General features: G+C 42.4%; 1 protein-coding gene across 1 annotated transcript in view; it reads left to right on the forward strand.

Annotated features, from left to right (window-relative positions):
* The window catches only part of ABCB1 (ATP binding cassette subfamily B member 1), an 85,761-nt gene that overhangs the window by 12,741 nt on the left and 45,759 nt on the right, over window positions 1-27,261 (forward strand). Inside the window, exons 3-8 of the mRNA XM_090049810.1 lie at window positions 726-873; window positions 3,727-3,799; window positions 13,885-14,076; window positions 14,492-14,663; window positions 20,711-20,835; window positions 23,169-23,340. Coding sequence (XP_089905936.1) covers window positions 726-873; window positions 3,727-3,799; window positions 13,885-14,076; window positions 14,492-14,663; window positions 20,711-20,835; window positions 23,169-23,340 — 882 coding nt within the window. The remainder of the gene's footprint in view (window positions 1-725; window positions 874-3,726; window positions 3,800-13,884; window positions 14,077-14,491; window positions 14,664-20,710; window positions 20,836-23,168; window positions 23,341-27,261) is intronic.

Here is a 27,261-nt window from a genome sequence, read left to right on the forward strand (position 1 = left end):
ATGGCCAGTCCCAGGCCAGTGACCCTCACACTCAACCAAACTGCCCCCAGGCCCTAGCCCCCCCAGTGTCTGGGGCAGGGGGTGGGTAAGTGGGACATGGGGGGCCCCCAAGCAGGCCCTCACAGGCTGGAACTCTGCCAGCCTTCGAGAGAAAAGCCATAGTTCCCCATGGTTTTTTCCTTTGAAGGAGAATCCATTTTTAAAGTTTGCTCACAACCCTTTCATATAGTCTTGTGACCCACTTTTGGGTTGAAAAAATGCTACTCTAAATCACATGTAGCATCTGACCCAAAGTCAGTAGAAAGATTTCCTTTACTCCAGTGGCCTTGCAAACACCAGAACATGGTCATTATTTGTACAGTGAAATGCATTAGGGGCTCTACTTCTCAAAAAAAAAAAAAAAAAAAAAAATCACACTGAAGTTTGTCTTTGGGAATTCATAAGGTAAAATATGCAACAGACAATTTACAAATGGTTTTGTACTGCTATTGTAGCGCAATAGTAATTTCTATGTTTAGAAATTGGTAAGAGGTTAAGTGGTGCAACTTCTTTAGAATGGACACAGTTATGCCAGTAATTAAGGGTTCATGAGTGACATGTTTAAAGTGATATGAAAACTTTTCTTTACTTTTTGTAATCTTTCTTTGAATTTTTAATGGTGATAATATGTTTTAAAGCAATTAATTAAAAAGAAAATCAGGTTTTGCTTCTTTTTCCATTTTCAGTTTCGGTATTCAGATTGGTTGGATAAATTACTAATGGGACTAGGCACTGTCATGGCAATCCTTCATGGCATAAGTCTCCCACTCATGATGATAGTCTTTGGAGACATGACAGATAGTTTTATTAATCCAGGAACTGAATTAGATCCAGGTAAGAAATGTTCTGCTCTTTAGTTGGTGATGTTTGAATTTAGCTTGTATTGAGAGAACAACTGGAAACATTAAAATAAAAGTAAAAGCCAGAATTTCTTTTCCACATCAGGGTATTGTATCCCAAACAGTCAGTTCACTCCTCATGATAAACCAAGTTCATTCCTGGTCCAGTGACTACAGTTAAGATGTACCAAAGATTATTTTTGTCCCTTTTCAAAGTTTCTATCCAAGTAAAGTTCCTCAACTACAGTTCCTAAGATATTAAAAAACACCCGTTTCAATGGCATGATTTCTGCAGAATTGGTGTTGCCTTTAAAGTGCCACAGGACTAAAAATGTTGTGAGCCGTTGATTATGGGATTAAAGAGAAAAGTGGATGAAAAAAGTTGTAAAATGAACATGCAAAATGCATATATACTACCTCAAAAAAGGCAGTATGAATGACAAAACAACTATTAATATGAAGCGTATATTAAAAGCCATATTTTGTCATAGAAAACCAGGCAGGTATGATACTCAAGCACTATTTATTATATTTTTTGAAATGTATGCAGTGATATACATTTCTATGGTGCTACAAAGAAAAGTTTTCACAATCTGAAGTCTAGTTCTGTATAGCATACCTCTATTATCATAAGAAAAAAAAATCAGAATAAAGACACCTGAATGTGTTACAGTAAGATAAAGTAGGATGAGAACTTAGAACACATCAGCTATGTTGAGGGTATGGACAGGTGTTACACATCTGTTGCAAAAAAATTTTTCCCTGCCAAAAAAATCCCCAACGTATAGGCATTCAAGCAGTTTGTGGTGGAAAAGTACTGAGGTTCTGCCATAAACTAGTAGGTCTTTAAAAAGAAACTTCACTGTTTTCTAGCACCACCTGTAACACCTGTTTAGTTACAAGTTGCATGATGGGGGTCCCTCAGACAAATCCAACAATTCTCCATCCCCCCTCTCCTCTGCCGAAGGCAAAGAAAGGAGGGAGAGTAGCTGGCTCCCTGGTAAGCTACCTACTGATGAGTTGTCAGTCCAATCTGCGAGGATGCTGCTGCCATGGTTGCTTGAGCAGCCCCAGGACTTACAAGGTTGGTCAAACGGTGGCAATGATTTCTGCAGCCACTTGAGCAGCTCTGGGACTCAGAGGTGCTCAAGCAGCAGCATCAATTCCCAATGCCCTTTTAACAGTCCTGGGACTCCCTGGGACTGTTCAAAGGGCACCAGGAATGCATGGGAACAGCCCTGATTTTTTTGCTACATTTGTATTGTTCCTGGCTTGTCTACATGTAGCTATTGTAACGTACAGCAGCTGTGCAGTTCAAAGCAAATGTTCCCCAACCACTTTAAAAAGGCTCCAAATGTATGCGTCCATACCTCGAGGTAACTTTCTATTTATAAGCTCTTGCCTCATCTAAATGAGAGGTAAGTCACATCATTTTCATTAGGGATAAGCTACTTCAAATATAGTATGAGATACAGCAGATACCACATTGCCTGCCCAGTAGATGACACAGTAGAGACAGAAGTGACATTTGTTGCATAATGAAACTGCTCTAAAGCTGTGCCCAAACAGAAGAGCATGGCTGCAGACCCTCTTCTGGCACAGCAAATCAACTCTCATTGTATGAGGGTTCAAATGAAGCAACTCCTAATTGGAGCGACTTAATTTCTGTCTGCTTTGCCTGCAGCACAGGGAGCTACAACTACCATCTCGCAAAGGAAGAAGGCACAGGAGGAATGTCCCTTCAGGGATTCTCTCAGCCCCACTGGAGTGGGGATAGGGTGGTGGATTGGAGCCTCTCACCTCAGGGGGGCTCCAACCAACCCCCACCCCCTATGCCAGTGGGGCTGAAAAACCCCCTAAATATCTCTCCCCTGCTTTCCCTGCCTCCCCCCCACCCCATCCAGAGGCAGCAACAGAGCTGGGGGGGGGGAGAAGGGAGAAGCCAGGGGAAGATGCAGATTGGAGCCAATCCTCCACCCTCCTGATCCAATAGCTAACATCTGTTGAAGCAGAGGGATGGGATTAAGTCAGGGCAATTTCTATGAATCATCATGAGTTAAACCTGGGAGCTGCAATTGTCTGCACCCGTAGTGAATTTATTCCCTAGTTTATCTTGCTGTAACCTGTTCATGTATCCAAACTCTAGGACTGTGTTTGTTGTAAGCTTTCTTTCTTCATTATGATATGAAGGCCTCTGATCTAAAACTTGGGGTTCTTTTTCCCTCATGGAATTGTATAAAGTGTTTACAGGGAACACACATCCAATACATTTATATGATCAGGTGTGAAGTGCTAAGACAAAGAGCTTGTCTGCACATTAAGATTTAAAATTACATTCCAGCTTAGTGTTAAGTGACTAGCTAGTCTTCATCAACTAGAATGGGTCTAGCCACCACCACCGCATTGTCCTCAGATAGATTTCTTGAGTATTTATGCAGTATTTGGGCTTCTATTTATAAAATGCTTTGCTTCATTTCTGAATGAAAAGAGCCATGTAAGTATATTTAATTATTGTTAAAAATAATGTGCATTCTTCACATGACAAGCAATATTTTGATCTAAATTAAACCGTAGTTCTTAGGTAACTAAAAACAGAATTTATTATTATATTTTTACTACCACTGTTATACTAGTGATAAACTCCTGAACGTTTAACCTACCACGATACACTTAAAAAATGTTGTACACCTTTGACTCTCACTGAAGTCAATTGGAGCCTATGCTATTTAAAACGTGTCAGGGTATGCTGAGCATCTTGGGGAATTAGCAGTTTATTGAATGAAGTTATTAAAATGTGCTTTATTGAAAAGTATTTAATGGGTTTTTTCCCCTTCTATATTTCTTTCAGGGAATTCTTCTTTGGGAAATATTTCTGCAGGGAATTACTCTAGCTATAAGAACCTGGAGGAAGACATGGCTAAGTATTAAGCTTTTTTAGTTATCTCCATGACTGCTTTTCTTTTAAACTGTGATACAGGATGTTCAAACCATCCTTTTCCTAAAAATAATTGTGTTTAAAACAATTAAATAAACATTTAGCTAGGACCTAAATGAATGTCAGTCAAAATTCTACACATCATGAGAGGGCTGCGCACTTTGTTCATTTGTTAGGCTGCACTCATTGCACACTGCTGGAGAAGTCTTCCATTTCTCTATTCTTCCCTGAGCAAAGTCTGTGGACACTACCCTCCTACTCTCTTCTGTTGCATGGAGTCCCTGCAGCTCACTACCAATTTCCCTAATAGCTAGGACTCTTTTTGCCTACCTGTATCAGGTTGTATGCACCTTTGTTCTCCCCTTCCTCACCGTGCTGGTATCTCCCATTCTCTCCCCCCTACAAAAGACCGTCTGTGCCTGCAATAACATCTTTATCCAAAATGTTATTATTTCCTTTCTTTCTTCTTATTGCCCGTCCTTGTAAATGTACCATTAAAATGGACAGAACTGAAATGAGGGGGATTTTTATGTTGTAAAATGTCAATGGCTATTATCCACTAGTTTCTTAAGTTCAATAGCGAAAAATATCACTGGACAAGCGTAACTCTATTACTGATATCTCAGGCCCTTGCAGAACATCTTGTCCATCAAGACTATATTAAGGAGGAATACACATCCTCGTCAATTAGCAAGGAGTCAGAGGAAGGGCACTCTGAAGTGCTTTGGGTTAGAGTACAAGGCAGTCGAGGGGAAAGAGACTTAACAGTGGGTGTCTACTACAGACCTTCCAACCAAGGGGAAGAGCTAGACCAGGAATTTTTAGGTCAGCTCACTGAGGTAGTGAAGTCTAAGGATGTGGTAGTCATGGGGGACCTGAACTTCCCGGACATCTGCTGGGAAGAGCAGTCAGCCAGGTCTGACCGCTCACATAGGTTCTTAGACAGAGTGCAAGACCTCCATCTAACCCAGGAGGTGCACAGCCCCACCAGGGGAGACGCCTTCTTGGACCTAGTGCTGGCCACGGGTGATGACCTGGTGAGGGGGCTGCGGGTGCTTGACCACCTGGGCAACAGTGATCATCGCCTGCTGGAATTCAGCAGCCCTAGACTTCAGGAGGGCAGACTTCAATGAGCTAAGGAGGATAGTTGGGGAAGCGCTGTGGTCCCAGGGGGGAGGGGAGGCAGGTGTCCAAGGAGAGTGGTCGCTCCTTAAGGAGACGATCCTCCAAGCCCAAAGGAAAGTAATCCCAACAAGGATCAAAGGGAGCAGGAGGGCACACAAGCCTCCATGGCTCACCAAAAGCATCCGGGAATGTCCCTTTGCTAAAAGGGTGGCATACATCCAGTGGAAAGAAGGGGTCATCACCAGGGATGACTATACTGCAGTCGCTCGAGGATGTAGGGGGGCAGTCAGGAAGGCCAAGGCAGAGATGGAATTAGGACTAGCTTCCCAGATTAAGGACAATAAGAAGTCCTTCTTTAAATACACAGGGGTAAAAAGAAGGTCTCGGGTAATGTGGGGCCCCTGCAGGACGCGTTGGGAAATTTGGTCGTCACACCAGATGACAAAGCTAACACGTTTAACGATTTCTTTGCCTCTGTCTTCCTAAGTAGGGACCAGAACAGTCACCTCCCTGCTGGGACTGGATATATTCAAGTCAGCTGGTCTGGACGATCTCCACCCTAGAGTTCTAAAGGAATTGGCCGAGGTCATTGCAGGACCCCTGCACAACTTTATGAGCACTCGTGGTGCTCTGGTGTGGTGCCGGAGGACTGGAAGAGGGCCAATGCGGTTTCCATCTTCAAGAAAGGGAAGAAGGAGGACCCGGGAAATTATAGGCCAGTTAGTCTTACCTCGATCCTAGGCAAGCTGTTTGAGAAAATTATTCTGGCACACATCCATGCAGGGGACTGCATGCTTAGGGGCAACCAGCACGGGTTCATCAGTGGCAGGTCCTGTCAGACCAAACTGGTGGCCTTTTACAATCAGATCACCAAATCATTAGATGCATGGGTAGCAGTGGACAGTCTTCCTGGACTTCCGGAAGGCTTTCAACACTGTCTCTCAGCCCGTTCTCATCAAGAAACTGGGGGACTGTGGTGTCGACGCCCACTCAGTCAATTGGGTCATCAACTGGCTGGAGGGCCGCACCCAGAGGGTGGTAGTGGATAGGTCCTTCTCAACCTGGAGGGACGTGGGCAGTGGGGTTCCACAGGGCTCGGTCCTCGGGCCTGCACTGTTCAACATCTTCATCAGTGACTTGGACGAGGGGGTAAAAAGCACCCTGTTCAAATTTGCTGATGACACTAAGATGTGGGGGGATGTGGGCAAGCTAGAAGGAAGCAACAGGCTACAATCAGACCTAGACAGGCTACAAGGGTGGGCGGATAAGAATAGGATGGGACTCAACACTGACAAATGCAAAGTGATGCACCTCGGGAGGAACAACCGGCACCATACCTACAGGTTGGGGAACTCCCCTCTTGTCAGCACAGAGGCAGAAAAGGATCTTGGAGTCACCACTGACTCCAAGATGAACATGGGCCGGCAGTGTGGGGAGGCAGTCAGGAAGGCCAACCATACCTTGTCATGTATCCACAGATGCATCTCGAGCAGGTCCAAGGAGGTGATTCTCCCCCTCTATGTGGCACTGGTCAGGGCACAGTTGGAGTACTGCGTCCAGTTCTGGGCGCCGCACTTCAAGAGGGATGTGGACAGTATGGAGAGGGTCCAGAGGAGGGCCACTCGCATGATCAGGGGACAGCAGGGCAGGCCCTATGAGAAGAGGCTCCGGGACCTGAACCTGTTCAGCCTCCACAAGAGAGGGCTAAGGGGGGATCTAGTGGCCTGTTATAAACTAGTCAGGGGGGATCAGCAGGCATTGGGGGAGTCCCTGTTCCCCTGAGCACTGCCAGGACTGACCAGGAATAATGGTCACAAGCTAGCAGAGGGTAGATTTTGGCTAGACATCAGAAGGCGCTGCTTCACTGTCAGGGTGGCTAGGATCTGGAACCAACTTCCAAGAGAAGTGGTGCAGGCTCCTACCCTGGGGGTTTAAGAGGAGGTTGGATGAACACCTTGCTGGGGTCGTTTGACCCCAGTACTCTTTCCTGCCATGGCGGCGGGTCAGACTAGATGATCTACTCAGGTCCCTTCCGACCCTAGAAACTATGAAACTATGATTTATGTTATAATCTCCATTTTACTCCCTCCCTATCAGGCTCCCCATCCCTCCTTTAGTTAGTGCATCCCAGTTATAGCCTTAGCCCTCCTAGCATTCTTTCCTTTACCTCTGATCATTTCTTCCAATACAAGCACAGGTGGTATGTACTTCAATTTTTTATTTCCTGGTTTTCAGCAATTTAGCTTTGGATTATTTTATTTGTCCCCGTCCACATCACCTTTTCATAGAATGAAATCAGGTTGGTCTACCATAACTTGCTTTTGACAAATCCTGTTAACTATTCCTGAACATTGTGTTATATTTCAGGTATTTAGAAATAGATTCCTAGATGACATTTTCCATGTTTTTATGGGTATCAAAGTCAGATTGATTGGTCTGTAACTCCCTTGATCCTTCTTCCCTTTCTTAATGATTGGCACAACATTTACCCTTTTCTAGTCATCCAGGACCTTACCTGGCCTCAAACAGAACAGTGAATGGCTCCACAAGTACCTCATTCATTTCCTTGAGTACTCTACAATAAATCTTATCCAGCACTGCTGACGTGAAAACATCTAGCTTTTCCAAGTAATCTCTTATCTATTTTTCCCATCCTCTAAGCTGCTCATTTCCCCTCCCACCCTTGTTGCCACTTGTGTTTGCCACCTGTAACAGCCTGCAGGTTGGAGCAAGAGATGTAGGGGGATGATTTTAGAGGGTGACACCAGGAAGCTCCATTTACTTGAGGAAATGTGCGACAGCTCTGAACAGACAATACACCTCCCCTAGACTTGCTTCTGAGGGATCTAGCCCACTGGTTCTCTGCATTTGATAAATTCTGCTTTTAGGAAGTTTGGTGTCTTTATTCTACTGCTCTCCTTTATTCCTTTCCTGAGGATCCTCTGCCATTTCATCATCACTACCACTCAACCTATCTCTAGTTAACCAATTCCTCCCTGTTTGTGAACAGTAAATGGAGAAAAGCTTTCTCTTGGTTGATTTTTTTTTTCAACCACTTTTAACAAATGCCACACTCCAAGAACTTGCTGGACTGTAAAAAGTTTGCCATAAGCACCAAATCCTGCAATCTGGATTGTCTGAAAAAATCCTTGTCCACCTCCTTCTCCTGGCTTGGTGGTCTATAGCAGGCACCCACTATAACGTCACCATTACTGTTTTCCCCTTACACCTTGCTGGCAGCCATCTGTAATATATGCTTTCCTCAAACTCCCTTGCCATTACTTCAGTTATTCATTTTTATGGCCTTAGCCTTGCCTGCAAGGGCACAATAGGACACATTCTCCCTTCCTAATGACACTACCAGCAAAAGTCTCCAGTTCAAATGCACTGGACACGCATCTGTATACCGTGGAACAAATGCATGCACAAACCATCTTCAAGAACAGAGGCAAGAAATCTTTTTCTCCAAATGGAGAGGAGAAAAAAACATCTATTTTTTGCTGTATTTCTTCTTCTTCCTGCTGCTCTTCACAGTTTTTCCAGCTTTTCTCCCCTTTCAAATTCTTCCCTTTCTTTCAAAGCCTTTTTTTCTCCTCCTTCCTTTTCCAGGTGCCACCCATAACTCCCCACCTGGAGATTTTGTTCTGTGTACAGCACAAAGTCAGCACAGACTTTGATCTTTTCACAGGCATTGCCCATGTCATTACATCTTTCACAGATTATACTCAAATGGACAACCACCACTAGTAGTAGTAGGCATGTCTGGGCTTGTCCCCAAATAGCAACTTAGTATCAGAAATATTAAAAATGCTATCCCTGTTAAGTACTAAATTTTATAAGTTTTCTTTATTTTATATAGATGGTGCTTGCAGGAAAATTTTTTTTAAAGGAATGCAGGAGAAGATTTAATTTCCTTATGTATGTAGGTAGGAACTTTAGTCTGTGCATTTGTTAGTTTTCAAAGGAGACCCTGTTTTGAGCCCCTGTTGCTGCTGACAATACCTAACAGTACAAATAATAAGTGGTAATAAAAAATAATTTGCAGGAGCAGAAATATCAATTAACACCAAAATTAAATGAATAACTGCATAATCATGTATACTGTTTGTTTGTTTGTCAAATAAAAAAGGTATGCTTAACATTCAGCTATTTTTCAAAGCATTTGTTCCTGAATAGTTTAGTTGCAGGCAAATCGTTAACTTTCACCATTGATTTTTAAAATATATTTTTGTTCAGTAAGGAATTTCACAGTTAAAATTTGCTCTATGTTTTGTCGAAAAAGCAAACTGTGATTACTGGCAATCCCTCATGGTCAAGGATGATCACTTCCCACAGGGTCAAGTAAAGGGTAGTAAATGAGTCCACTGATGACTAAAAAGGTCGATCCTAGAATCACAGGTGGTTAAAGGGAGGATTGGGCCACAGACTTTTCAGTCATTTCCTTTCCTTCTATTTCTGTTATTGTTCTGCCTCCAGGGAGAGACCGTTTTTGTCAAAGAAAGATTTAATTCTCTCACAAGGTGTCACCATATAGCTCTATCCTGGGTTAGTCTTTCCCAATTTGTGATGTGAGTTTCTTAACATTCACTTTGAGGGTGTCCTTGAAGTGTTTCCTCTGGATCCTGTGTGTCCTTTGTCCTTGGCCGAGTTGGGAGTATAGCAGTTGTTTTGGTAAATATACACAAGGCATGTGTGCGCAATGCCCAGTCTGCTATAGCTAATGTTGAAGAATCAATGCTTCCATATTGGTGGTGTTCATGTTGGTGAAGACGCTGGTATTTGTGCAGTGATCCTCCCTCTTTATACCAAGGATCTTCTGGAGGTAGAGCTGGTGAAGGCATTCCAGATTTTTCAGGTGGTCCCTGTAGGTCACCCAAGCTTCAAACCCAAAGAATTTGGGTTACCACAGCGTCATATAACATTGGAGCTTTGTTTGAGTCCTGTTGTCGTAATCACTGAACACATGATGATACAGTGTCCCAAAGACAGAGCTGGCACATTGGATCCTATATTGAATCTCTTCATCTATGTTGGCCTTCTCTGAGAAATGGCTGTCAAAGTACAAAAAGTGTTGAACATTCTTCAGCTCCTGTCCATTGATAAAGATCCCCTTTGCCAGGGGAATTGATTGGCCTGGAGCAGGCTGGTGAAGCACCTTTGGTTTTTCCCATGTTAAGGGTCAGTCCCAGGCACTGGTATGCTTGAGAGAAGCAGTTAAGGGCTATTTGTAGGTCCTCAGTATGTGCAGCAACAGCACAATTATTGGCATACTGAAGTTCCACAATCAAGACCAATGTAACTTTGGTTTTGGCATGAAGGCAGGAGAGATTTAAGATTCCCATCATCCTGTACTCGATGCCAGTGCCATGTGGCAGACAGTCATGAATGAGTATAGATGACTGCAAGAAAGACAGATTGCAACAATTCTGTTTTCAAACCCCACTTGCCGCCAGTTTGAATGGCAAAGGGCTTCATAACTGAGTTATTACAAAGGATGAAGGCAGTCACATGGTCATGAAGGAGTCTTAGAAAGGTGATAAACTTCCCTGAGCAGCCAAACTTCGATAAGATCTTCCATACAGTCTCAGGGTTCACAAGAGTCGAAGGCTTTGGTTCAGTCAGTAAAGGCCACATAGTTCTCAGTGTTGTTCTCAGCAATTTTCCTGGATCTACTGGGCTACAAAAAATTATGACCAGGGTCTCTCTTGATGTTCTGAAGCCACAGAGACTCAAGAAGCATTTTCTCAGCAAGAGGAAGCAGTTGGTTCAACAGAAATCAAGTAAGGATCTTCCCAGAGATAGAGAGGAGGGTAGTACCTCAATAGTTTTCTGAGTCAGCCTGATCTCCCTGCTTAAAAATGGTGACAATACTGGCATTCCATAGGTTAGTGGGAATTTCCTCAGTGTTCCAGATTTTAAGAAGCTATGTGTGCTGCTTGTTGTTTCCCCACCAACTTGTTGTCAGTTTCCCCACCAACTTCGAAGATCTCAGCTGGTATGCCACGAGGGCCAGATGCTTTGTTGTTCTTAATCTGTTCCATCACCTTGTGGACAACTTCAGAAGTTGATATACTGGCAAGTGCTTCCCTTATTGGAAGCTGCAGGATGGATCTGAAGGTTTCATCAGTCACTGACTATTCCTGGTTCAGGAGCTTTTGGTAGTGCTCCTTCCAGTGGTTAGGATGGACTGGTTGTCTTTAAGGAGCATACTGCTGTCTTCAGATCTAAGCAGGGTAAGTCCGCAAGAACTTGGTCTGTATGCAGCCTTAATTGCACTAAAGCAGCTCTGCATAGCATAATTGTCAACTAATTCTTGGATTTATTTTGCTTTTTCTTTCCACTATTTGTCTTTTGTTTGTCTAATCTTCCTCTGGGTTTCAACTTTAAGCTACTGACAAGTCCCTTCCTTCTGACTGACCTAGGATGGTTTTGACAGTCTTCCGATTGAGCAGGGCTTTTACCTCAGCATTGTTGTAGTCAAACCAGTCCTGATGGTGTTGGGTGATAAAGCCAGTTGATTCATGTAAATCCCATGGATGGTCTCTTGAGAGAGACTGGCAAGCTTCAGAACACAAGTGTCATCATTTTCAATCCTAAAATTTGTGAGTTTGGCAGGCTTCGTGGTGTCTAGGGGTCTGAAAGCATTTGATATTGTACTGTTTTTGGAGTAATCTGGGTTGCTTTCAATGTTTCAGTGCAACCCTCATGGACATGATTGATCTCACTAAACAATGATCAGTCCAGCAGTCATCAGTTCCTCTCATGACATATGTGATATAGACATATTTTTTGATCATGCTGTCTTATGACAACATAGTTGAGGAGGTGGCATTATTCTGAGCAGGGTGTTGCCAGGTTGTTCTGTACTTAATACTAATTTCAGACAATGTGACAGGTAATGACAAGGTTGTGCTCTGAACATTTACTGAGTAAAAGGAGGCCACTGGAGTTGGTCTCCGCTACTCCTTCCTTCCCAATGTTGCCCCCACTCCACATGTTAAAGCCCTGGCCAACTCTCATGTTGAAGTATCCAAGGAGGCTGATCTTGTCCTGTTTTGGGATGATGGTCAGGATTTCATCAAGGCCAACATAAAACTGTTCCCTCTGTCCTTCCTTGTCAGTGTTGGGGCATATGCACTAATGATGGTAGCAAATGAATTGTTAGTCAGGTGGAAGCAGAGTCATGAGGCATTTGTTAATGCCAACAAGGAATTTGGGTATTAAGCTGACAATCTGCTTCTTAAATGGTAAAACCAACACCATGTATTTGCCGGTCATTTGCGGGTTTCCCTTTCCAGAAAAACATATACCCACTCCCTCCTTCCACAGATGGCTTTTGTCTGCATGTCTGGTCTTGCTGAGAGCAACAATATTGATGTTGTACTGCAAGTTCTTGAGTGACAATAGCTGTTCTACATTCAGATCTGTCACTGGTTGGGTCATCTAGTAGGGTCCATATATTCCAAGATGCAAAGGACATTTTTGTGTTTCAACCACAATTTGATGATCCCCTTAAAGTAGCTATACAGTCTGGTAAGGTAAAGTGAGAGAACCTATTTTTGGGGCACCTGATCTAGCTCTCTTCCCATGCAAGGTGAGCAGAAGGGATCCTAAAATCTGCTCAGTCACAATAACAGCTGCCAAAATACCCTCCTGTTCCATGCTGAAGGTCAAGTGACCATCACACAACTGCTGCCTGTGTGTGGATCCATGGCTCAGGACTTCAACCCACTGTCACAGGACTATGCAGAGGTTATAGGTACTGGTTATTATAATAATGTTGGACCAGGGGGAGAAGCCTACATGTGATATTTACATAAGGAGACCATTGCACATTGACAACTGGATGGCTTGTGGCAGAGGAGAAACCTGTGTCCAATGGCAAGGAGATGCAAGACAACTGGCGTTACTCTTCCACTGCATCTTTCATTCACCTTTGCAGTCATTGAGAAGTATGCTTTCTGCATCTACCTGCTCCACCACTGAAGTCTTTATGTTGTGTTGGATTGAACTGCTCTTTGTCTGATATCTCACCTTTGACCTTACCCTCATGGGTGATCCTACAAGGATCAGTGGTATATGCATGCCTCTCCACCTTGTCAAGGTAGCAGTACATGGTGAGGCATAAAACAAGTACTGTAGTGCTTAATGTTGAGTTTTAAAACCAAGCAACTGTTTTCCCCCAGCTTAGTATTTTATAGAATTTTCTATACTTCAAATGGTGATTAAGATCAACCTTCAGATTAACTTAAGTTAATAGTTTAAGTTGAATGATTACATTTTCAGTTCAAATGTGATTAATTTTATGACTTATAAAGCCTCAAACTCAACTGGGTAGTATCCTGAAACAATGGGGGGAGGAAGAATCATGAGAAGAGTCACTAGTTTCTCATGTAAACCAAGAACCTGATTTACATATAAAAAGTTTTAGCCCTGCGTCCTAATTTTACAAACTATTTCTAACTTCTCACCAAAGAGTATGCCAACTCTTGTACAACAGGCTAGTAAATAATGATACTGAAAAAGTAAAAATAATTTATTACTGCAGTTTTATTTTTAAAACAGGGCTTCCATATTCTATATTGGTGCTCCTAAGCTACATAAACATTATTGAAAATTACATTCTTGACCTTTCTTCACTACCACCAGAACTTCCAATAGAAAAATGCTAAATAAAACAGGTTTTCTATACAATTCTGAGCTCTTTTTAATATTCAATATTAAAAAAGCACAAATTGAATTATCATTTATGGAGATCACATGCGAGTGAATGGGATATGCAGTCTGAAAAAAATATTCCTATACCAAACAGAAAAAAAGCATGGATATTATCCAAATAATTTCATATTTGTTCAGACAAAATGCTGAAATTTGTGTTCCTACACAATTTATTTGGAGGAAAAAGAACCCAGTTTTAAAGAACCTTGGCAATTTTGTTCCTTTCAGACACGCATACTATTACTCTGGACTAGGAGCTGGTGTTCTCTTGGCGGCCTACATGCAAGTTGCATTTTGGACAGTGGCAGCTGGTCGGCAAATCAAGAAAATCAGACAGCAATTTTTTCATGCAATAATGCGACAGGAAATTGGATGGTTTGATGTAAATGATGTGGGGGAACTCAACACTCGACTTATAGAGTGAGTATTATTACTGTTTTTTATTCTATTATTAATTTTATTAGTAGTAGTAAGAAAGCGTCAGCTGTAAGATAGCCAGAGATGACCTGAGCAGGGGGTAGGGCCCTGCCCCTGGATGCAATGAAGCCAGCGACGGATTCAGGGGCTGGGGTGTTGAATAGCCAGACCTGAAGCAGCACAGTCACCACACTGCTCCGCCTGGCACCCCAATTTCCCTAGCATCCTTCTACATACATTTCTATTGGAAAAGACATTCTCAATCTCTTAGGTATGGCTTAAACTACATTACAACTGAGTGACTGCAATTACAAATATAGAAAAAGGAACAAAATAGATGTACCATAGCAATGTAAAAGCTTTTTGTGTTTTCTATATTTCCTTATTTGTTTGCGTGTGGGTTTGTTTTTATTTTTAGTGATGTCTCCAAGATTAATGAAGGAATAGGGGACAAAATTGCAATGCTCTTCCAAGCAGAAGCTATGTTTCTCACTGGTTTTATAGTTGGTTTTTTAAAAGGATGGAAATTAACTCTTGTGATACTGGCAGTCAGCCCTGTCATGGCATTATCAGCTGCTATATGGGCAAAGGTAGGTGAAAACTGAATTTTCACTGGGATGTAAAATTATATATATAGTGCCCTGTTTCATATAAGTAGGGACCTACTTATAATCACAGTGAGGCTCAACAATTTGTGGGTTGGTCATGGCATAACAAGCAAATTTTGTGGTTATTTCCCAGATGTGCTCCAGTGACCCTGCCCCCCTCAGCACATGATCAGTGGAGGCACCCCAGCAGGAGAGGAGGGATGAAGGGGCAGCTGCCATCTAATCTGCTGACTGTACTTTGTGTGGTCCTGCCCCTCACTGCTGTTTGGTGGAGAGGCCCTGGCAGGGGGAAGGGGAAGCACAAAAGGGTGGCTGCCATCTCATCTGCTGCCCTTCATGTTGCCCTGCCAGGCAGCACCTTTCCCCATGCCCTCACCTTTGGGCAGACTGAGATCCTGGCCCATGGCAGCAAGAATCACTGGTCCCCACTAGAGACAGAATTTTATTTTTATTGTCAGCAAAATCAACTTAAGAAAACATTATTGGATTTTGCAATTTCCACAAAATCTGCAAAATCACAAATTAAGTAGACCTGTATATTTAACTAAAATATACTGAAATAAATATACAGTGATTTATAAATATAGAATTAACTAAATATACAGCAATAAAGAAATTAATTCCCTAGCCTTTAGAAGTAATAGTTTTAGACCTAGTCTACAAGCAGACATTGTATGTAACCAAATTGGTCCATAATTATACCGGTACAGTTAAAGCAGTACAAGATCTCTGGTGTCAACGTATATGGATCCAAAGCTGCTTATACTAGTATAGCATGTTCTGACAAGGAAAGTGAAGTAAGATGAGTGCAGGCAAGATTCTTTGACTAGATGTGATAGCTGATCTAAGAAAAGCTGAGTAGTCGGAAAAAAGTTCTTAACAAGCTTTCTGGCACAAATCACCCTTCTTCAGGAATAGGGAGTCTCTGCTGCTCTGGGACTCCAAGAAATGAGAGGAGCTAAAAGTGTGGCAGGATGTCAGTGAGACTGGAAATAGGTAGAAGTTAGAAAGACAAAAAGGTGAAGCAGGGAAGGGAGGGAGGAAAAAATGGCAGAAAAAAGGTTAAAAGTGAGTAAGGGAGACACTACAGTGGTAGTAATTCAAGATAGAAGAGGCCATCTGTGAAAAAGGAAATAGCTGAACATTAGGAAGACAGAAGACAGAAGTACAGTAGGGAAGAAAAGGCAGGGGAAAAGAAAAATGTAAGAGGTCAGGTCTGACAGGTAACTGGTGAATCAGATGGCAGGCAGGTTGTAATGCATCATAAATCCAATGTCTATACTGAGTCCGTGATTTTTTGTATCCAGTAAATTTATGAAGTGATGTTTGTAGGCTTGTCTATGAAAGATGTTTTGTAAGTTCCCTTTGAGGATTAGAATTGAGATTGGAGAGGGAGCGATTATCTTGTGAGAAGTGCCCCCACAGGCAGTTGAGTATTCTTATCTTTGATGGGTTTTCGGTGTGCATTCATTCTGGTGCATAGTTGTTTCATAATTGTTAGGGTTGGGTCCTCAATAGTAGGTAGGGAAGGGACCTCAATAGATCATCGAGTCTGATCCCCTGCTCTGGGCAGGAAAGGGCAGGTCATATGACCCCAGCCAGGTGTTGTCTAGTCTCCTCTTAAAAACCCCCAAGAGGTACACCACCTCCCCTGGAAGCCCATTCCAGATCCTAGCAACCCTTACCATAAAGAAGTTCTTCCTGATGTCCAACCTAAATCTGCTCTGTCAGTCTGTGGCCACTGTTCCTTGTTATTCCAAGGGGTGCCCTGGTAAACTGATCATCTCCTAGTTCTTGCTGCTGCACCTCCCCTGAAGTTTTAAATGACCACAGGAACCCCTCTCAGCCTTCTCTCATGGAGACTGAACAGATACAGGTCCCTCAGTCTCTCCTCATAGGGCCTTACCTGCAGGCCCCTAACCATATGAGTGGCCCTCCCACTGGGTCCTCTCAAGGTTATCCACATCCCTCTTGAAGTGCAGTGCCCAAAACTGGACGCAGTACTCCAACTGCAGCATGACCAATGCCGCATTGAAGGGAAGTATTCGACTGCCTGGACATGTTTGTGATGCGCCTGCTAATGCATGGTAGAGTGCAGTTAGCTGTACTGATTACTTTGTCACCTTAATGGCTCTTATTCATGTTGGAGTTTTGTTCCAAGGCAATTCATATTCACCTTTGGTGTTTGGTTTCTCTTAAATATTTTCCATCTGGGCATTTGGTGCACTGGATGGGATGTTACATTTCAGGAGGTGCAGCTGTAAGATCCAGGAATGGTGTTTATTCTGTTATGGGGTGCAGTTATTATTGAGGTGGTGGAGATGTGTTGGTAGGTTTTGTATTTCTTGTCCTGGCATGGTCTGGATGATCCACTGTGTGTGGTTTGGGTCATAGGGAGTTTGCTTCTGGTGATGATGAAGTTGGCAAAGTTTGGAGTGTGTTTAAAGGCTAGGATGTGTGGTTCTGGAAAGATCTCTTTAAGAATTGGGTCTTCTTCTAGTATGGGTTGCAATTGTTTGAGGATTTTCTTGTGTAGGTCCAGGGAAGGGTGATATGGCATAACTAATGGTGTGCGATTTCTGGGAATTTCCTTTTTGTATTGCAGGAAATTTTCATATGGTATTCAGGTGGCTCTTTCAAAAGTACAATCTCTTCCTGGAGGAGTGTCCTTGTTGGTTGAAGGCCCTTTTGGAATTTGTGAGGTGGCATTCACAGGTATTCTCTTCTGTGCAAAGGAGGAAACCCCAGCAGACCTATCATGTCAAACCATGAAACCCTAATGGAAGAAATACCAGGTTTCATCAAATCCATCTTAAAACTGCTAGTCATGCAAAAACCAAGTTTAATTTAAAACAACAGACTTTCTGCAAAAACTCAAAAACATAGACCACCTTCCCAACAATACCCCCTAGGCACCACGGATGTCACTAGCTTATACACCAACATCCCACACCAGGATGGCATCCAAGCCTGCCTCACATACCTATGGGAATGAGATTACAACACCAAGTACAGACCTCAGGATAATCACTGAACTCTCATAATTCATCCTCACAAACAATAACCTCCATTTCAACAACCAACACTTCCTCCAGACCACAGGCATGACTGCAGGCACCAAAATGGCCCCACAGTATGCCAACCTTTTTATGGCGTGCCTATAAGATCTGCTCAAGAGCTGCACCAAACCTGTACTACACCTGAGATACATAGTTGACATCATCATTTGGACTGAAACCCTGCAGCCTGATTGAATTTCTGGTGGAAATCAACAGTTACCACTCCTCCATCAGACTATCACTTGAATACCCAAACACCAGGATTTCCTTTCTGGACACCATGATCAATATCAAAAATGGTAAAATTCAAACCATTATATATAAGAAACTCATGGACCAACATGCATATCTACACAGAACCAGCAATCACCTTAAACACACCAAGAAAGCTGTAATTTACAGGTCAAACTCTGACACCACCAAATTGGCACTGAGGAGAATACCCGTGATACACCACCTCACAAATCTCAAATGGGCCTTCAGCCAATGAGGACACCTCCAGAGACACAGATTGCATCCTTGAAAGAGCCACCTGGATACATGAAAACTTCCTGCAGTACAAAAAGTAAATCCCACAAATTGCACACCATTAGTTATGACATATCATCCTTCCCTGGAACCTACATGAAAAAAAAAAATCGCTCAAACAATTGTACCCATACTAGAAGACTACCCAATTCTTAAAGAGATGTTTCCTGAACCACCCATCCTAGCCTTTGAACAAGCACTAAGCCTCACCAACCTCATCATCACCAGAAGCAAACTCCCTGTGACCCAAACCACACCCACTGGATCCAGACCATGCCAGGACAACAAATGCAAAACCTGCCAACACATCTCCACCACCCCTACAATAACTGCACCCCACAACAGAACTATCACCATTCCTGGATCTTACAGCTGCACCTCCAGAAATGTTACATCTCATTCAGTGCACCAAATGCCCCGATGAAAAATATGTAAGAAAAAAGAAACAACAGCTATTCACCAAAACGCACACATACTGAAAATCTATCAAAGACAAGAATACCTAACTACTTGTGGAGGCACACTTCTCACAGGACAATCATGCTCTCTCCCATCTCTCAGTTCTAATCCTCAAAGGGAACTTACAAAACAGCTTTCATAGACTAGCCTACAAACTTCACTTCATAAATTTACTGGATACAAAAAGTTACAGACTCAATATAGACATTGGATTTATGACACATTACAACATGCCTGACATCTGATTCACCAGGTACCTGCCAGATTTGACCTCTTACATTTTTCTTTTCCCCTGCCTTCTCTCCCCTACCCTACTTCTGTCTTGTGTTCTCCTAATGTTAAGCTATTTCCTTTTTCACAGATGGCCTCTTCTATCCTGAAATACTACCACCGCAGCGTCTCCCTTACTCACTTTTGACCTTTTTCCACCATTTTTCCTCCCTCCCTTCCCTACTTCACTTTGTCTTTTTAACTTCTACCCATTTCCAGTCTCACCGACATCCTGTCACACTTTTAGCTTCTCACATTTCTTGGAGTCCCAGAACAGCAGAGACTCCCTATGCCTCAAGGAGGGTGATTGTGTCTGAAGGCTTGCTAAGAACTTTTTTCCAACTACTCAGTTGGTCTAAGAAAAGATATCATATTTACTCAAAGAACCTTGCTTGCCTAGGTCCTTAGACCATCATAGGTACAACCAAAAACCCACCAAATATGATGAGTGAAGGCTCAGCAGAAGAGGAAATTGAGCCTTGGGTTTTTAATTCCAGTATAAGGAACCTTTGTATCACCCAAGTGATAGAATTGTCTGAAAAAAAATTAACACACTAGCTTAACTGAAATTATTACAACAGTTAGCAAGGCAAGCACACTTCAATTGCAAATTGACTTCACATACAGAATTGTTTTTGCTTTTGGCTAGGATTGTCAAGGAGACTTAATTCAACCACCTTTGAATTTTAAGTGGTTTTGTACTTTTTAAAATCCCAGCCTTATATAGCATGATTTCCTCTATTTTTCTCCAAAGTATTTGCAGGACTCTACTGTGGTTTTGTATGCTAACTGCAATGTATACATGTGAGATGCTACATTCCAGTTATGCTCAGCTACATATGGTCCTTATCTCTTGTAGCTAACCAGAAAAAATTAGAATAACCCAAGGCTGCTCTGACCTGCCCAGGGATCAGGATTTAATCTGGGAATCAGTTCACAGCGAACCCCCTATACTTATATTTCTATACTATGTAAAAGCTCAAGAGCAGAGAAAATCCAGCCCCAGGTTTATAACATTAGATATTTCTTGGAAATAAATGTTATACAGTTGATGTCTTCTTAACTTCTTTTATTGAATATCTTGCCCTTCTGTGGTATTTAAGTGAAAGGGTTTGTAGTTGGTAAGTGGCAGCATACTGCATATTTTTGCAAGAAGCAAACTAGGATAAAAAGAAGCAGCAAGAAACTATTTCAGCTCATTCTATTTTCCTTTGAGCAGCAGGGCAGAGGTCTATGGAGCACTGTCAGCTCCTCAGGAATGAATGAAGGGGGGCATGAAATATGCTGACCACTGGAGAGCTGGGGAGGGGGAAATGGAGGCTTAGTCTGACCTGATGAGCCTCTTCTTACTTGGAGGGCAGCTGCTGCAGCAAATGCTTGTACTGCTGCTGCTGAGCTCAGCATGTGCACCTCCTGGTATCCATTCTTTCTCCTCCCCAATGCCTGGGTGCAGGGCTATGCCTCTAATGCCAAAGCCTCCTAGAGAGGATTACTGTCATTCCATCTCCCAGATAACTTGTTGGGTGCAGAGCTGTGCCTGCCCAGTTCCTATGGTTAGGCAGGGGCAAGGAAAAACATCTGCTGTGTCAGAGACTCATGGAGGGAGGGAGCCATACTGTCTCCCCTCTAAGTTGGCACCCAAGGCTGGTGTCCTGTTCACCACCATCCTAGTTACACTGCTGCAGTACAGTTAAAATATTCCCTTTTGTACAGATACTCTCTGCATTTACTGACAAAGAACTAACTGCATATGCAAAAGCAGGAGCTGTTGCTGAAGAAGTTCTGGGAGCAATTAGGACTGTGATAGCTTTTGGAGGACAGAAAAAAGAAATTGAGAGGTCAGAGAATTATTTTCTCTCAGTTAATTTTAAAATATTTGCTTTATGTGTTCTAAATTTTACTTTTCTTTATTGCTAAACATAAGTTTAAACAATAGACTGGCAAGTTGGGTTCTACAAGTCATCATTTAATAAACCTAGAGTACCATTTTATCTAGTACATTTGGGGTAGTTAAGTTGACTAATTAGAGTTTTATTCATCAGTTTTATTACATACTGAATGATTCTTTATTTTTTCAGATCCTCACAAATCAAGCAGGCACATGATCCCTACACCAAGAGTTAACTAAACTTAAAAAAATAAATCATTAAACAAAACAAAACAAAAAAAAACACACTGTAAGGTATTAGGCAGAAAAGAAGCATGGGGAAAGAAAAGACCAAAGATCTCACCAATATGATCATATGCTTATTCAGGATTCTTCTCAATTGTTCCATTATGTTATACTCATTTATTTTATTGTATTATGGAACAGCATGGCTGCAATGTATTTGATCTTTTATCTATCTATAATAATTACCTAGTATAACCATGAATCCTGACTGGGACTTGCCAGGCTCAAAGTTCAACAACCACTAGGTTATGCAAAGTAATCACAGCCAAGCCCTGAACTGATGTGCTCCCTTATGCTTCAGCTTTCAGTTCCATCTGAGTCTGATTGGTACAGGGGCTGCCTTGGGACTGTCTGGTTACATAACTCACCTCAGAACCTTTCTTAGTCTTTAAGTGTTTATCACCAATATCTTATTGGACCCATAAATTTGCAGAGTAAATGGCTCAGGTGGCCTTAAATGTGATAGAGTGCACACTCGGTCATTCCAAGTCATCCACTCAGAAAATTGGTAGGCCTGGGTAATATGGGGAGTGCACAGGGTAGACGTGCTTGTCTATCAGAACTGTATTATGGTGATAGAATGATTGGCTCTTTAAAAAAAGTTTGCAATTTTCCTTCCTTAGTCTGAGGAATGAATGACTCTGACGAAACCACATGCAGTTTAATGTTGAAAGGAGAGATGAGTAACTCTGAATAAAGCTATAAACTTGTATAGTGGTGAAATACAATTCATGCCTCTTGCCCTAATCTCAGTGCGTGCATCTACATGTGCAATTAACATGTAGCAATAAACTCTAGTGCAGTTTGTACCAGAGTTTATTTCTTCTGGGCACAGCATTTGCATGTGTGCCTGGCACATTGAACCACAGTGGTACAGCCTGGGCTGGCAGGGTTCTGGGGGTTCAGCTTGCCAGCCTAGGGCTTCTTTGCCCTGGCTCTATGTGCAGTGGAAGGGCTGGCTGGGACAAAAAGATGCGACATGGCAGGGCTAGCTGGTAGCTTGTGCCCCAGACACCATCTACACATGCATTTCAGTGCATGCAACTACTCCGCTTTTGGATAGCACTTGTCCCAGACAGTATTATTCTACAGCAGAATTAATTAATTTACTGTACTGAACCCTAATATTGGCACATGTAGACAGTGACACTTTACTGCAGAACTAGTAAGTCAGCTCCACAGTAAAGCACAAGTACTGATGACCCCATTTTGTATGTCAGTTAAGTGGGCTATTTTAGTTTAATCTACTTTTCATGGACTACCTCCTTCATGAGAGAGGATACCATTTTAGCTTCTCAATTCCAGTGGGGTGCAGCAGTGCAACATATTTAAGGCAGGTATTGCTTTCTAAAGTAAATATGCATGCCCTTTATGCCCCACCCAGCTGAGCCAAGAAAACACAATTGAACAATTAAACAGAAGTGTAGTGAGAATATTAACAAGTCTGCTCCTGCAAGGGTAGTTTCATAGACATTAGGGCTGGAAGGGACCTCATAAGATGGAATCCAGCCCTCCTGCCATACTCAGGAAGTCTGCTGGGGTCAAATGATCCCAGCAAGACAGGCATCCAAATGTTTTCTGAATGAGTCCAGAGTAGGTGCTTGCATCACCTCTGGAAGGAGTCTGTTCCAGACCCTGAACACATGGACAGTAAAGAAGTTTTTCCTCATGTCCAGTCTAAAATTGGCCTTCCAGAAATTTGTGGCCATTAGACCCTGTTATCCCTTAGAGAGCCCTGGTGAACAGCTTCTTTCCCAGATCCTGGTGTTCACGTCTTATATACTTATAGTAGTTTAACTTTTCTTTCATCAGTAATAACTCAAAAGTTTTCTCAACTTGTTTCAACTCAAAGTTTTTTTTCAATCAGTACCTGATTACTGATTGACAAAAAAAATCACGGACCTGGAAAATTACTGATGTGCAGAGCATAAAAAGAAATATGGTATTATGTGTAATGCTTTAAATAAAAAAAAACTAACATGCATTCTTTTTGTGCAGATATCATAAAAATTTAGAAGATGCAAAACATATTGGAATTAAGAAGTCTATTACAGCCAGCATTTCTATGGGTATTGCTTTTTTACTGATCTATGCATCATATGCATTGGCTTTCTGGTATGGAACCACCTTAATATTATCTGAAGATTATACTATTGGAAACGTTCTAACAGTAGGTGTACTTCCAGTAACTGAATCATTTAATTAGAACCACTAAATAACATATTGGGAACTTGTTTGGGTTTAAATGGAATGAATCAAATGCTACACTGAATTAGGCCTCATGCAACCCTGCTCAAGTGAATGGTGTTAAATAGGCTTTATGTTCATATTGAACATGGCTTGCTGAATTTCATTTTTCATCCATGCCAAGTACAAGTAGAAATTTTGAAATTATCATTAGGTATGTCTTGAGATTGGTAGCAATATAAACATCTTTATACCTGTAAGTCACTCGTTTTGGTACAACAGAGGTCAATAAGGACCGAAAGTTATTTTCAACTAATGATAATCATAGTCAGTGGAATCAAGGACCCATGCTGTGATAGAGCTTTTATATCCCTGACCTATACCAGGGGACTAGAGTAAGGAAATAAACAACTTAACACCACTCCTGTGTGTTATTTATTATAGATATATATTTGATGTTTAAGGCCTATTATTAATGGATGGTATTCTTATCACTAAAATCATAATATTAATTGGCACTTAACTGAGACTTTGTATGGGATTTTAATAGAGGGTATAGTAATCCAAGGGAAGTAAAGTCATCATCTCACTTCAAGGTGATCTTTCTAGAATGGATTCTTGCAGTGAGGTATGAAAGCACGAGACAAAAAAAAAAATCATTCTTCTTTTGAGTAAATGAACAGAGTGATAATATTAGATGGTGAAATATGAACTATTCCAATTCAACCATCCATTAACCAAGGGAAAAAAAAGGAATGCCAATGTGGATTTCTTCTATCTCATCAGATTGTGGTTCTGGTGTCTGTGCAGTTTTCGATCTAACCTCAAGGTCTAAATCAGAGCAAAACGAATAAATATCAGACTGGTAGATCCTCTTTTCTTGCTCTCACATACAGGGCTGGTGTAAAAGAAGGTACACATTGGGGGACTTGATAGATGGGACATATTAGCTCTTATTTCATGCATGCAGTGGCTCAAGCCAAAAGCTGGGGGGTGCTAGGGTATGCCTGCCAGTCACTGCCAAAGGGGAGGGAAGAGAGATTACCTCCAAGGCTGTCAGGCCAGGCACCAGCTGGAGCTAGCACAACACAAGGGATGCCACCCACCAGATTGGGGGGGGAAGGCAGATGCTGCCAGACTGAGGAGTGGGAATGGGGAAAAAGTTCTCTCTGAAGCAAGCACTATTGAACACAGCAATTTGCAAAGCATACAACAGGGAACTACCAAAAATCATTGCCTAAGCCAAGACACATCCCAGTAAAATACAGCATACACAGCTTAGTCCAATTTAAAATGTAAACAAGGAAGACAAGAATTAGTTTTACTAATCCTGGGGGGGGGAAGAGTTCACAGTCAGGCATTCAGAAAGGCTTGGTTTAGGTATTCCCAGCTTTTACATGTTCTGCTTTATAATGTAAATGTAGTTCTCCACATCCTTTGGGAAAGCTGCCTGCAACTTCCCATAACTACACCTCCAGCATGCATGATTATGATTGTCACATCTTTGCCAATATTTCCCACCTCTGAGTCTGGTCCTGGAGGTCTTAGCTCTGGGCTCACAGGTGCAGGGCTTGGATCTGCATACAGGCACCTAGCTTGCCTCTTTCCTCCCTCCCTCCCTCCCCCCACATGCTGTGGAATTAATCCCCGCTCTGCCTGGCTGCAGGCAAGCCACAGAGACTGTGGCCAAACCCCACAAGGGTTCCAGGGGAGAGCGGGGATACAGGAAGGAATTAATTCTGTCCCTGCCTGGCTTCAGGCAAACCATGAAGGGTTGGCAAACCCCATCTGCAGTCCCCAGGGTTTGCCAGCAAGTCCGGGGCCAAAGGGAGGAATTTGCCTTGGGGGCCATGGCAGGCCAGCATCTGGCCACACCCTGGCCCAGCTAGAGGGCAAAGGAGAGCAGCCAGCCCAGCTCACTGGAGCAGAGAGCAGAGCTCCACCCAGCCCAGAGAGTATCCTGGGGGACCCCTTAACTTAAACCAGCAAGGGGTCTGGGACAGACATTGCATAAACCAGTTTAAGCCAAATCAGTTAAGTCAGATACTACATTCAGCCAGGTTTATCTTAAACTGTTTTTGGTCATTTTCAAACTGGTTTATATGCACACAAACTAGGGATGGACATTCAAAAAAGCCTGACCCTGAATTGATTCAATCTTCGCTGGTTAGTCAACCTGCAAAGCTTGAACCAATTTGGAGGTGGATACACATTCCCTTTCCATTCCAGATATGCAGGCTCAGACTAGAAGTAGGGTGGTGCTAGAGCAGCTCTCCATTCCAGAGTACTGAGCTGAGGGGCTACATGGCCAGGCCCTGCTAGGACACTGATTACCCCAGCAGGGAATTGATAACAGTGTTTCCCCAGAAGAAAACATTACCAGCTACCTGTTGATTCTGCCCACCACAGCACAGGCCACAGCCAGCATATGGTCTGCTAGCTAATACACAAATACCACTCAGCAAGGTGGGGTGGGGGGGGAAGAAAACAGAGCTGTAAGTCTCTGCTAGAGCTGCAGCCAGGGAGCAGAGGGGAGGGGCTAGCTTTGCTCTGGAGCACAGCACCCCACCCAGCCCAGAGACCATGCTGGGGGACTCCGATTCAACTTAAGCCAGCAAGGCATTTGGGACAGACTACATAAAACTGGTTTGAGCCAAATCAGTTAAATCCGATACTATACTCAACCAGATTCATCTCAGACCAGTTTTAGCCACCTTTAAACTGGTTTGTGTGTACTGAACATGTGTTCTGTTACAGGTTTAAACCAGTTTCTGATCACTTAAACCAGTTTGTGTGTAATGTCTGTCCCTAGCTGTTATGGGCATTTTGGAGTACTATTCAATAACAGTATTGTTAGGTGTGGAAACATGTATACATGATTCACAAGGTAAGCCTTGGGGATTTCAAATAGGAATCCATTCTGTCAAAAAATATTAGGACTTGTTGCTCGAGGTTCTCTGTAAAGGAAGAATTTCTCTATTATTTTTAATAGTCAAGAAATGAGTGAAAGTAAAGACTTAAAGTTGGCATTTTCTGAAGAGTGTCTTGAGTCTAAAAAGTTCAAGAACCACTGATTTAAAAAGTAGTTGTCAAGTGAAGAGCAGAACAGTATCTTTCATCAGCATTTATATTCTGTTCCCAGGTTTAGAGAGAGGTGGTACTTTAATACATAAAGTAAACCTGGTTGGCTCAGTGCTTGCTGGAGTTAGGACAAGCTTGTCTTTAACTCTTCTGAAACCCAGCTGTCAGTGACTGGACAAGATATTCTTTTTTAAAACAATAACCATATTTTGTATTAATTCTGTGTCAGAAAAGGATACAAAACTAAGCCTAGCAAGCAATAGATTTTTACAGACTTTTGCAGTCCCAATACCTCCCCCTTCTACCTCAGAAAGGGAAACTAGGACACAGGAGATGTTAAAGGAGGGAGGGAATGCTGTCAATTTCCAATGCAACTTTTCTGTCTCCTAATATTGTCTTGTCTTTTCTTTATGATGTAACTGATACAAGTACTTTCCCCTCTCCTCAAAGTGTTTTGGGCTGCATTAGTGAATTGTTACAGTAGATTTGGAGGCATTCAGTACAATCATAGTTTTTGACAGAGTCTTGGTCTGCATTTTCAATGCAACTTGTCTTTGCAATCTTTAGAATACCCTAATTCTTCTTAAGATTCTCCTGTGAATGATCCACATTAGTCATAAGTCTTTGAGAAGAGTTTGCCATCTCAGAACTGCAAGTTGTCCCAGCTATCAGCATCATCTTTACAATACCCTCTTTGTAGTCATAATGTGAAGAAGCATGGTTTGCGATAGTTACGGAGTTCGTTTTCTCCCTCTTTACTTTTAGCTTTTGCTTAAGTAACTGCTCTTACATTCATTGATGCTCTGCATCTAGACTCCTTGGA

The sequence above is a fragment of the Crocodylus siamensis genome, chromosome 5 (assembly GCF_052110815.1).
Source record: "Crocodylus siamensis isolate JL-2025a chromosome 5, ASM5211081v1, whole genome shotgun sequence".
NCBI lineage: Eukaryota > Metazoa > Chordata > Crocodylia > Crocodylidae > Crocodylus > Crocodylus siamensis.